Source organism: Muscardinus avellanarius, assembly GCF_963383645.1.
Source record: "Muscardinus avellanarius genome assembly, chromosome: 5".
NCBI lineage: Eukaryota > Metazoa > Chordata > Mammalia > Rodentia > Gliridae > Muscardinus > Muscardinus avellanarius.
In genome coordinates, this window is record NC_137790.1 from 50,355,596 (window position 1) to 50,368,913 (window position 13,318).

Sequence of the window (13,318 nt, forward strand, 5' to 3'; positions counted from 1 at the left end):
GCCCTTCTCACTGGGAATGTGAATACCTATCATATTTCTTGAAGTAGGAGAAGGAAGTGAGCATGGGGTCCAAAGTTCATGTTCAGTAAAAAAGGTGGTGAGAGTCAGAGAGAGGTCCTGCTCTTCAGAGCTAAAGGTACCACAAGGTGGCAGAATCTTGCTAGAGTGGTAGGGAAGGACTGGATGTATTTGGGGAGAAGGCAGAGGAGAGAGAAATGAGATTCTGCAGAGAGTATCACAGGTCATGATGCAGATGGGAATGCTTTCCTAACTAAACAATTATAAATTTTACTGAATTAATATGTAGATGAAATAAAAAATTAAATAAAAACTTAATTTTTATTTAAAATAAATAAAAATTTTAAATATACAACACACTGAAGTATATAATGGTATAACCAGCCCTCCTTTCTCCCTCTCTCCCTTCTTGTTCTCAATCTGAGTTTTTAGTCCATATATTTATGGTCATGGCATACCAACTCATCCTCTGCCATGTGATCTTTTGCATAATGTCTTATGGACTCTGATCCTTCTTTCATTCACAAGTCTTTTAGTGTTGCCTCTAGTCCCAAATCAGGTTATCAGTCTTTCAGCTCTCCTCAGGACAATACAGTCAAGCCCTCTATATTTACGGGTTCTCTATAGGAGATATTTTTAACCGCAGATCAGAAATATTCAGAATTTTTCTCTGTATTTTCTATTCTATTACATTGACTAATGTGTCTATTTTTGTGCAAGCACCATGCTGTTTTTATTATTATAGTTCTGAAGTATAATTTAAAATCAGATATTATGATGCCTTTAGTGTGGTTCTTATTGCTTAGAATTTCTTGGGTTTTTCTGGGTCTTTTGTAATTTCATATGAATTGGGGGCCATATCTTTCTAGCTCTGGAAAGAATGAAATTGGTGTTTTGATAACTGAAGTTATCTTGACCAAAGAGATTTCTTGTAAAGAGACATATGAGATCTCAAGGAAACCCAAGGGCGGGGTTGTAGCATAGTAGGGCCCTTGAACCCTAGAGCAGGGAGATAGCTGTGTCCAAGGCAGTGTTGAAATTTCAAAGGAGGCATCTGTAGATCTTCCCTTATTTTCATCAAGAAGAATTAGCCTTTTCTTTTTCATTTTCATTTGACCTTAAAACGATATAATTAACTAATACTTGGGAGGCTGAGTGAGACAGGTTCACGGCCAGTCTCAGCTACTCAGTGAGGCACTCCGTAACTTAGTGAGACTCTGTGTCAAAATAAAGAATAAAAGAGGACTGGGGTGTAGTTCAGAGGTAGAATGCCCCTGAGTTCAACCCCCAGTACCATAAAAATTACATAAATATAATAATGACATATGACTTTCCTAATAAAACAATTTCTTGATTGGATTGGCTATTCTGGAGCCATCTTAAGCCTAACTGATTAGGCTAAAGATGGGAGGTAACAAGCTGAAAGAAAAAACATGTGGGGAAATATGGCCTAAGAAGTAGCTGTGCATATTGCAACCCTTTAAAAGTGTTTTTGAAGATTGTAAACACACTGATATATCTAGCACACTTCCCCCCTTAGCCTGTGGATGCCTGAGGTGCTCTTCCTGGCACCCCAAAGGCTTTACACTATTTCTTAGTGGAAACGCAACAGATACTGTTCTGTTCTTAACAGATTGGAGTTTGGAGTTTTGTTGGGTATTCATTCGTTCTGTTGAAAGTAGCTCTGAGGTATGATTGTTATTCATGGAGTAGAAAATACATAGTGTGAATTGCTAAAACCACACAAAATGGTGTTATGAATGCAAAACATATGAAACAGAGAAACAAAGAAATATTTCCATAAGGATGATGATTTCATTATCTTTATAAAGCAGCCCTTAATTATTTTTATTTTTTCTTAATCTTATTTGGAGGAAGAAATAGTGGCAGAAATAGGTCTGGAATATGAAAAATGACATTTTGATGAATCCTTTCATTTCAGGGAAAACTAAACTGATTATCTTGGGTAGGTTTTATTTTTTTAACCTCAGAAATAGTACAAATATTTTTATAGGCTACAAGAAAAGGAAAAGGCCTTCATGAATTTTCTCTGGAGAATACCCAATCGACAGTTTCTCTTACTCCAACTAGTCATCTCTGGACTTGGCCAAAGTAGAAAAGAACATTGTGAAAACCTGCAGTGTTTTGCTCATAGCCTGGGCATATTGCTCAGAGCTCTGCTCTTTCATGATTCCATCTGAAACTGTCACCTCAGAAGCCAACAACTCATAAGAGATTCTTAAGACACTGAGGGGCTTGGGTGAGAAGAGGGAGATAAGTAAGTGGAAGTCAATTCTCACCACCACAGAAACAACTAGAAGTGCCCACCTAGCCAAGGCTGGGTGATAGCACCATCTTTCTATGTGAAGAGTACCACAATCAAAGACTATAAGTCTGTCATGCTTAAATTCTAGCCTTCCAGGATCTGTGTCCAAGGTACAGTCAATGGGGAAAGTCTGCCAAAATTTCATTTAAAAAAGTATAAATAATAATTATAAGACTAGTGAAGAGAAACAATCATTTTTCAGTGGCTGTCAATGACATTGTGACCAGGTGAGTTCTGTGCTCATGCTTTTCTATTGTGACGTGGGAGACGACACATTATCTCTGAATTTGTGGCAAGAATCTCTAGAATATTAAGTTGTTCTGTTTCATTCTATGCAGGCTTATTGAGCAAATGGAGGATTATTCCTTGTTTTTGGGCAGTGAATCAGTTGTGGAACCTAATGTAGCAATACAGTCAGTTAATCTAGAAGAAGTGGGGACTACATATGTTCGCTTCTCTGTGCAGAAAGGTGAGCTGTAAAACAAAAAGCCACCTGCTGTCAATCATGTATAATGATTTACTATAAAATCCTACTTCTTTTCTTCTCCTAGGAACAAGTGAGTCTTTAGTTTCTAGTCCAACGAGTATAGTTACAAATGTAGACAGACTTGACCCAGATGAAAAGACTGAACTTCAGATCTTGCTCAATACAAGTAAGTCTCAAATTCTGTTACATTTTTAACAGCATGCTCAGATTCATGGAATTAATAACCCACTGAGGGAGAAATAATGACTACTTAGTTTCACAGCTAATATTTTGGTTTGGGTTCTACTATAGTAATCTCATTTTTCTTATTTTAGGTCACAGAGATGATTTTTTAAAAATTCGAAAGGCCTTTGGAGAGTCACAGTTCACAGAATCAAAATGCTCAGTCCATGCACACAAATCTCTATCCCTACAAAAGTCTTGCTAAAGTGGTTTTGATTTTGTTTTGTATTTATACAGTTGAAAAATAGTTACAAGCTCTGCCCATATTTATGGGTGGCATAACATTCACAGGCCCAGATAATCCTGAAAACCTATCCTTGAAAGAGTTTACGTAATTGACACAGCTGTCATTTAGTAGTATCAAGTTTAGGTTATTTCTCTATGTTGCCCTCTCTGGGCTCCCTATTTATCATTTTGTGTGTGGCTCTTCAGTAATTCCTGTGGGTAACTTGAGAAGGTTGTAATCTTCAAAGTCTAAGAAAACAAATAACACACACACACACACACACACACACACACACACACACACACACACTTGCTTTTATTTTCTTCCCATATAAAAAAATGGAATGTCTCTCCCTCCTTCCCAGAAATTACATCTTTCTGAAGTTGGTGCATATAATTTTTGTGGTTGTCTTAAACTTTTGCTGCATATTTACAGATCCATAAGCAAAATATCCTATTGCTTGGAATGTAGTAAATATTTACAAAAGTGGTATCATACTGTATAGAACTTGCTTCTTGAAACCTGACATCTTTTTTTTTTTTTTGAGGCTTATTCATGTAGTATGGTATCAAGTTTATGAGCTCTTGCCTGTCTGATGAAACAGATAGTGTTATTTTCTTTTTACAGTTTGGAAATTTAATGTAGTATTTTGTTAGATTTTCTTTCTCTTGACTTGAACAACATCTTTCTATGTATTTGTTAAGCATTCAGAATGCCGTGTGTGTGTGTGTGTGTGTGTGTGTGTGTGTGTGTGTGTGTGTGTGTGTTACTGGGGTTTGAACCCAGGGGCAGCCTACTTCTGGGCTATACCCCTATCTCTATTTTATTTTTTATTTGGAAACAGGGTCTCGCTAAGTTGCTGAGAGACTCACTAAGTTGCTGATGCTGACTTTGAACCTGCAATTCTCCAGTCTCAGCCTCCCAAGTACTGGGATTACAAGTGTACACCACCATGAGTGCCTATTCTATAACTTGTCTATTCAAATACTCTAATTGGCTCTCTGTTTAATTATTTTCTGTCTTTTTTCTCATTGGTTCCTAGAAATTCTTTATGGCTTCTGGATACTAATTCTTTGTTAGTTATATGAGTAAGTACCTTCTCTCCAGTCTGTAGCTAGCATTTCTTCATTTTTTTTAATGTTTGCTATATAGAAATTTTAATTTACATCAGTCAGTCTTTTCTTCTAAAATTGGTACATTGAACCCAGGGCCTTGCGCATGCTAGGCATGCATTCTACCACCAATGTACATCCCCATCCCAGTATCATTTTTGTTGTATTTTTTTGGTACTGGAGATTGATACCATGGACATTCTGCCTCTGAGCTAAACCCCCAGAGCTATATATATTTTTTAATTTTAAAACAGGGTCTTCCGCCGGGCGTGGTGGTGCACGCTTGTAATCCCAGCATTTGGGAGGCTGAGACCTGGAGGATCGCAGTTCGTGGACAGCCTCAGCTACTTAGTGAGGCCCTCTGCAACTCAGTGAGACCCAGTTTCAAAATAAATAATAAAAAATAGGGCAGGGTGTGTAGGGCAGAGGTCAAATGCCCCTGGGTTCCATCCCCAGACCCGAAAAAAAAAAAAAAAAAACCAAAAAAAAAACCAGGGTCTTCTTAAGTTGCTGAGGGACTCCCTAAATTTCTGAGCCTGGCTTTGAACCTGCGATCCTTCTGTCTCAGCCTCCCAAGTACTGACATTATAGGTGTCTTTTATCCTTTTCTTTCCTAAAGTCCCATGATAATTTCCTATTTCCTCCTGAATCGTTTTAGTGTTTGTATTCATATTTGGGACTTTAGTGTACCTTATTTTTACATTTGATAAAAGCTAGGTATCTAATTTTTTATTCTATATAAATAAGAAATGTAGTTGAATATGTTAAAATATTATATAGAGACAGAGGTCTGGACTGAACTGGAAGAAATATTTAAAATAAAGTCACAGTTAAAGTTGTATATATTTATCGTGTACAACACAATCTTTTGAAGTACATATATATATTATAGAAAAGCTAAATACAACTGATTAACATATGTGTATCCTCACATAGCTATAATTTTGTGGTAAGAACACTTTATATTTACTCTCAGCATTTTTCTAGAAAATATTATTATTCTAAAATATATTATTAACTATTTTAATATATTGTACAATAAATTTCTTAACTTATTCCTCCTTTCTAACTAAAAATTTGTGTCCTTTGAACATGTCCCCAACCTCCTGAGCATATTATATATTGATTAAAAGTATTAATTTATAAAAATATCTGTATTTTAATTGTTTCCCTAAAAAGACATTAAAATATATAAATAAAAATTATTTAAAAATATAGGGTGAATTGACCAAAACACTATCATAAGAAGAAATTTTACTGCAACTATTCTAAAACCTGAAGATCAAATAGATAGAAGTAACTAATAATCTTAACATTAATATAAAATTGTACATATACTTCTTTTTAATTTTAGGTTTTAATTTTTTTATTTTATAGGTCTTTTTAATTTTATTTGTTGGCAGAAAATAGATAACAAAATTCTTTTTAAATGTCTATGTACTACAAAAACTGAACATTTATTAAGCTACAAAGCAAAGCTTAAATAGTTTGTGAAATAATAGTTATATAAGGCATAATTCTGAGCACAGTGCAATAAAACTAGAAATATTCATTAGAAGAATGCCAAATTTTTAATCCAATCAGAAATTTTAAAACGTTCTTAGCCGGGCGTGGTGGGACATGCTTGTAATCCCTGCGCTTGGGAGGCAGAAACAGGAGGATCCGCAGATTCAACACAAACTCGCGGGCTTAAGAGACCCTCTTTCCAAATAAAAATATAAAATAGGTCTGGGAGTGTAGCCCGGAGGCAGAAGAGTTCCATCCTCAGTACCACCACCAAAAAAAAAAAAAAAAAAAAAAAAAAGTCGTTCTTAGGAAAGTACAGATTACAAATTACTGAAAAATTAATGGCAGTGAGAATACCAAATAATAAGACCTATGATATTTAGACAAAGAGACACTTAGAGGAAAACTTTAGTAAAAAGATGAGAAAATAAAATAAATTAGCTGGGCGTGGTGGCGCACGCTGTAATCCCAGTTTCTGGGAGGCTGAGACTAGAGGATAGCGGTTTATAGACAGCCTCAGCTACTTAAGTGAGGCCCTCTGCAATTTAGTGAGACCCAATTTCAAACTAAAGAATAAAAAATAGGGCAGATGGTGTAGCTCAGAGGTCAAATGTCCCTGGGTTCCATCCCCAGACCCGCAAAAAGAAAAAAAAAAGAAAGAAAGAAAAAGAAAAGAAATTATAAAAATCAAAGCATTCAAATAAGAAGGTTGAAATATAATAAACATAAAACTACAATGAAGGAATTGATAAGCCTAAGTGTAGAAATGAATAAAATAGACATTAAAATGCTATACTTAGTCAACAAAATGAAAAAATTGAGCCTATGAAAAAACTAACAAAATGAACAAGCTTCTGACAAACTTGATCCTGGAGGGGATGGGAGAGATGAAGACATGAAGAAGAAATGTGTGAAAATGTGGAATTTTTTATAGTAAATGTAACTTATTCTCGTAAGTCTCAGTATTCATGAAAACGATGATTTTCTAATAGATGACCAAAATACTATAGAATTAAGGATAGAGGTGAGCAAGCACTCCCATTTAAAAAACTTACATAATTTTGTGTATTTTAATTTTACACCAAGCTTATCATTCTTTTATTTAAAGAATAGGAACAACCCCTTTTGGCCTAACTTTGCCATTTCTCATCCAGGAAGAATAATTTAGTGAGATGAATTTATCATGAGAAAAGGCAGAAACCCATGCCTCTCTCCTCGGGAAGAGGCTAGAATGACCAGCAGACAGGGGAGCACACCTGGGGGCCTTGCTGAGCCCCCTTGGAAACCACAAGGCTGGGCAGGCTGGGCAGGCTGGTCTTTCAGCCACTGTTACCCACATGTCACTTGTGGAAGGCAGCAGAATTCATGCAACTGTTGAGTTAAAATGTAAGCTTGCTGTTGTTTCTTCTGTTATTTTGCCTATGGCTAACAGCTGTGAAAGGGTCAGGCAGCTTCCTCAGCTGGTTCGATTTGATTTTGGCCATGGCCAGGTCTGGTGCAACCTCCACCCCACCTCAGCTATGATCTTTCAACATCTTTGAAGAACAGTTGACAGCTTTTCCCCATGTCCAGAGGAAATGTTTCAGTAGCCTCCCAAAATTGGGATAAGACCCTGATTATCATAACATAGTGATGGGGAAGAATATCCACTCTAAAACTCCACTGAGACATCTACTTGCTCCTTGCCTTAACACACCGGTCCCTGCTCAGTCCCCGTGGACAGGAGCCTATCTTCACGGGGTGCTTCTCTAGGCCAACTATCCCTTTGCTGTTTCTTATCCCTTGTCTGTCAGTGTTCTGGGAAAGCAATATAGGCTGTGGCTACTAGCCTGTTCTGCTGGTCAACACAGCTGGGGCTACCAGCCTGCCTTTGCTTGCTCTGTCTAACTGAATAGAAAGCAGATATTTATTTTATACATGCGATCCTCACAATATCTTCTTGAGATGGATTAGGTAGACATTTTTGGACCCAGGTAGAAAATAAGGAAATTGAATCTCAAAAAAAAAAATCAATGTGGCAAAATATTGCCAGCCATGGGTTATACATGAAAATAACTTGGGAAAAATAGAAAGAAAAAATAACTTAGTTTTTCAGACTAGAGTCTCATGATATGGATCACATTTGACACTAGATATGACAGAGTTTTCCCCTTATATACCAAGCAATGGACACCATCCAGGTATCATCTCATTTAAGTCAATTCTGACATGATCTGCCTGGAGATAGATAGACCACAGGCCAAGGGTCCAGTCCCCAAGACTGCCCCTTCACTTTTACAATGCCACTTGCAAGCCCCAGATTGTTTTACTAGTTTTTCTATTCGACAAGTTATACATCAGAGTTCCTGCAATCCTCTTCTTGGGTTCAACAAATTTGCCTGAGCATCTCACAGAACTCAGGCAAGCATGTTTATTGGTTTATTCTAAAGAATGTTACAAAGGATGCAGATGAAGGGATGCATAGCAAAGTATGAGGAAATGTCGCCATGCTTCAGGCCCTCTCTGGGCTCACAACCCTCTAGGAACCTGCGTGTGTTCTGCTGGCCCAAAGCTCTCTGAAGCCTGTCTGTTTGGAATTTTATGGACATTTAATTGCATAGGCATGATTGAGGCATGGGCGACTGTAGAAAAGCAACTGGCAAAGAGCAATAAACCGAATGCTAAAAAATGCTAATGCTAATAAAGCGAATGGGAAAGCCTACCAGGCCTCTCAGTTTGGGTTCTTCTTGGCATCTCTGTACCACATTTTTCTCTTCTGGGTCCTTCTGGGCGTGAAGCAGGACCTCTTCTGAAATGAGGGTCTTATGATCTATCAGATGAGGTAGGGCAAAGAATTTCTTAATGGCCAGCTCTAAGATATGGCAGGGGTAGGGCAGAAAGATGTGACGGGGTTAGGTGAGTTGATTTCTTTGACTCATCATTTTAGTTTCTATGATCGCCCTTGGGTAGGGAGTTATGAGCCAGGAACTATGAGTGACAACCAAAATATGTGTATCTTAATATCATAATTCTCTAACATAATTAAGTAATGGTTCAGCCAATAAGCCATTTTTACTGTGTGTGTGTGTGTGTGTGTGTGTGTGTGTGTGTGTGTGTGTATACATGGTACTGGGGATTGAACTCAGAGGCATTGTACCTCCAAGCTGTATCCCCAGCCATTTTTTACTTTTTATTTTGAAACAGGGTCTCACTAAGTAGCTGAGAGTGTCACGGAGTTGCTGAGGCTGGCCTTGAGCTTGGGATCCTCCTGTCTCAGCCTCCCAAGTACTGGGGTTACAAGTGTACACCACCATATACAGCTTTTTATTGTGCTTTACTCAAATATTAAGCTGGCATGTAATTCAAATATGACATGGAACTTTGTTTCTTGTCTACTCTGATGTTCACTTTTTGATTTCATGTTCCCTCTTCCCCCCTGCATAGATACGGGTAAGAAGTGTGGCTTTGTAGTGTATCAAAACAACAAGCTCTTTCAATCAAAAACCTTCACAGCTACATCAGATTATAGTCAAAAAATTATCTCAAGCAAAGTGGATGAAAATGAGCTAGATAATAGTGCTTCTGTTCAAATGGTGTTTCGTCCGAGGGTGAGTTTTCCCATTAACAGAAGATTTTAAAACTCCAGCCACTCTTAATTTAATAATCAGGGATAATTTGGTAAGAATAAATCTATAGGAAAATCTCTTTGAAAGATTATTTAAGTATTCAGAATGGAAGAAAAGATTTATTCTTTCATTCATATCTTTTGTCAAACTAATATAAAGTGAACTAAGATGAATTTTAAATCCTGTTTTCTCTTAATCTATAATGGAAATGTTTATGTTTTGTACACACTTCATTGATTTATCTTATGATTGTCTTATTATTAGATTTTTCCCTACCCTATTAAGCATTAAAATATCAGTAATTATAATTGTCTTTTTAATTCACAGTACAACCAAAATGAACTCCAACTCTATTCCTATGCCTGTGTCTTTTGGAATCTATTAACAAAGGACTGGGACACAAATGGCTGTTACAAAAACAGGAGCTCGGAGGGGCTCCTGGGCTGCCACTGCAACCACACCACTAATTTTGCTGTATTAATGGTAAGGACATATGTTGTCATCTCTTTCCAGATGAGAATTTTTCTTATGCACAATTCTTAGAAAATTAATGTTTGGTTTACATAGATTCTCAGATTAAATAGAAAAAAATAATCAGGGAATGGAGTGATGGGACTAAAAAGGGAAGTACTAGGAAAAACAAGAAACAGAGAGGCCAAGGCTAGAGCTCAGAGGTAGAGTGCTTGCCTAGCAAGTGCAGGGTCCTGGGTTCCATCCCTAGTACTGGGGATGGGGGAGGGAGGAAAAGAAAAAAAAAACAACAAGTAACAGAGCAATGTGGTCTTAAGATAGATAAACTGAGTACTTTTATAGGGGGGTTCTGGGGACTGACAGGTAATACTTGTAAGCACATAAGCAAAATTTATTGCTAAGAAAGATAGGCTTCAAGAAGCAGATTATGGTATGTGGTAGCTGGCAGTAAAGAGGAATATATGCTCTTTATTATGTTTCTATATTACTTTCATATTTTATGAATTCATATTAATTTTTTTCGGTGGTATTGGGGTTCCTGGAAACCCTTCTACCTCCAGGCTACACTCCCAGACCTATTTTTATACTTTTTTATTTGGAGACAGGGTCTCTTAAGCCAGCACAGCTGGCTTCGTACCTGCGTGATCCTCCTGTCTCCGCCTCCCAAGCTTGTGCCACCACGCCCGGCTGAGTTCATATTTTATGAATAAGCATTTCTTGCTTTTCTAATTTTAATCTAATTAATTGATTAATTTAAAAATATCAGAAAGTACAAGATTATATAGTTTTATAATTTTTATATATACATGTATTACCTACTCACTCACTGACCATCATTACTACCTGTTTAAATTTTCAAGAGTATGTGCTCACATGAAATATACTTTTCTATGCATATTTTCTAGCACACTGAGATAGATTTAGATACATGAATATATATAGATATATGAAAATGACACTTCCTTTTAAAAAATCAACAGGACCATGCAGACATCTTTGCGGGTACATAAAAATATTTCTGTAACACCGGATGTGGTGGCTCATGCTTGTAATTCCAGTATTTAGGAGGCTGAGATAGGAGGGTGATTTGCAGACAGCCTCAGCTACTTAGGCCCTCTGCAACTTAGTGAGACCTTGTTTCAAAATAAAGAATTAAAGATAGGGCTGGGAGTGTAGTTCAGAGGTAGAATGCCCCTGGGTTCCATCCCCATATCACACACAAAAAAATCTGCAGCTTTACTAAATCAGTATAGATATCCTTGGATATGGTAACACATAAAAATAGTGTAATAGATACATAAACCAACTCTAGACAATTTAGATATAATACAAAGATTTTTATTTTAAACATCAAGGAAAAATATGTATGTTTTTCGTAACTGACTTGGTTAGATAATTGTTCTCAAGCCTCTAGTTCATGCAAATTACTTAGACATAGAGACTAATTTATTTTATTTTATTTTTTATGGTACTGAGGATTGAACCCAGGGACATTCTACCTTTGGGCTACATTCCCAGCCCAAATTTTAATTTTTATTTAGAAACAGGGTCTTACTAAGTTGCAGAGGGCCTCACAAAGTAGCTGAGGCTGGCTGTGAACCTATGATCCTCCTGTCTTAGCCTCCAAAGTACTAAGACTACAAGTATGCACCACCACACCCAGTTCAACTTCATTTTTAAGTATATCAAAGCATGTATGAGAAGAAGATAGCTATGGTTTGTTTGATTGTTTGTTTCTGCTAGTTTTTGACCAATATAATTCTTCATTATGTTGACTTTTATTGATCTTTTAGGAATGGTTATTAAAAATACAAGTAAATTTGTTTTTCAGACTTTCAAAAAATATTATCAGTATCCTGAATCACTAGACATGTTATCCAACTTTGGATGTGCCCTGTCCATTGCTGGTCTGGTTCTCACAATCATATTTCAGATTGTTACCAGGTAAGAGAGAAAGATGCTATCCAGGGATATCTCTGTGCATGCTCTCAATCAGAATGCAGTCTCTGAACTAGAAAAGGGAGGTCAAAGTTCACTATGAGCATTTTATAGAGAAGGACACTCAAGTCTGGAAATCTAAGGGGTACGCACGAGTGAATATATAATTACAAATTGTGGCGAATGCCCTGAATAAAAATTGAATTCTACATAATTACAAGTTTGTTGGGTCAAATTAATATGGTCTCCAAACTCCTAAATGCCCCAATTTCTTAATGCTAAATGGAACCAATTTTCATTGTAAAAGAAATTTTTGTGTGTGTGTGTGGTACTGGGGTTCCTGGAAATCCTTCTATCTCCAGGCTACACTCCCAGACACCTATTTTTTTATATTTTAATTTGGAAACAGGGTCTCTTAAGCCAACAAGGCTGGCTTCAAACCTGCCTCCCAAGTGTGGGGATTACAAGCGTGCCCACTAGGCCCGGCAAAATAAATGTTTCTAGATAAAAGAATTTTGAAAATAAGGTAATTTAAAATTATATGTATAAAGTTCTCAAATGGTGAATTTTTGAAGTTCTGAATTCCATAGTTCTTTTGATTTTAAAATAAAATTTTAAATAATTACCTATAAACCTATCTCTCTTTATCTTAACCTTCTCACTCAAGGTCCATTTTTTTACCTTACATGTTATTTTTTTGTCATATGCTACATTTTTAGCAATCTGTGCTCTCTTCCAGGCTTGTTCATTTATTGGATTACTTGCATACTGTCTGTTTTTCTATCAGCACGAAAATGGATACGGCCACTTCCCTGCTTTGTTTTAATTTTGCTGTTTGTTTTTGTTTACCTTCATCACTGTATCCATGAGCACAATACTTGGACAAGTTCTGTGCTGGACCTATGGAATAAATTGATCTATTGAGTGTCCTAGCTGGTTCTTTTTTTTTTTTTTCCTTTCCTTTCCTTCCCTTTTTTCCCCTTTCCTCTCCCTTCCTTTCTTTCTTCTTTCATTGCTGGGAATTGAACCATGGGTATTCTGCCTCTGATCAATATTCCCAGCCCTTTTTCACTTTAATTTACTCTGAAACAGGGTCTTGCCAAGTTGTTGAAGCTGGCCTCAAATCTGGGAACCTCCTGTCTCAGCCAAACCAAGCACTGGGATTAGAGACGTGTCACACCATGTCCCTCTATGGCTCTCATCTTTTTTGGGGGGGTGGTACTGGGGTTCCTGGAAGCCCTTCTACCTCCGGGCTACACTCCCAGACCTATTTTATATACTTTTTTAAAATTTGGAAACAGGGTCTCTTAAACCAGCGCGGCTGGCTTCGAATCTGAGTAATCCTCCTGTCTCCACCTCCCAAGCGCAGGGTTTACAAGCGTGCGCCACCACGCCCGGCTTATGGCT

General features: G+C 37.1%; 1 protein-coding gene across 1 annotated transcript in view; it reads left to right on the forward strand.

The window, feature by feature from the left end:
- Positions 1-13,318, forward strand: part of ADGRG7 (adhesion G protein-coupled receptor G7) — a gene marked incomplete at both ends in the record, with an annotated part of 61,811 nt that overhangs the window by 27,599 nt on the left and 20,894 nt on the right. Inside the window, 5 exons of the mRNA XM_080696502.1 lie at positions 2,683-2,813; positions 2,896-2,997; positions 9,321-9,484; positions 9,830-9,985; positions 11,805-11,917. Of these exons, the coding sequence (XP_080552628.1) occupies positions 2,683-2,813; positions 2,896-2,997; positions 9,321-9,484; positions 9,830-9,985; positions 11,805-11,917 (666 nt within the window). The remainder of the gene's footprint in view (positions 1-2,682; positions 2,814-2,895; positions 2,998-9,320; positions 9,485-9,829; positions 9,986-11,804; positions 11,918-13,318) is intronic.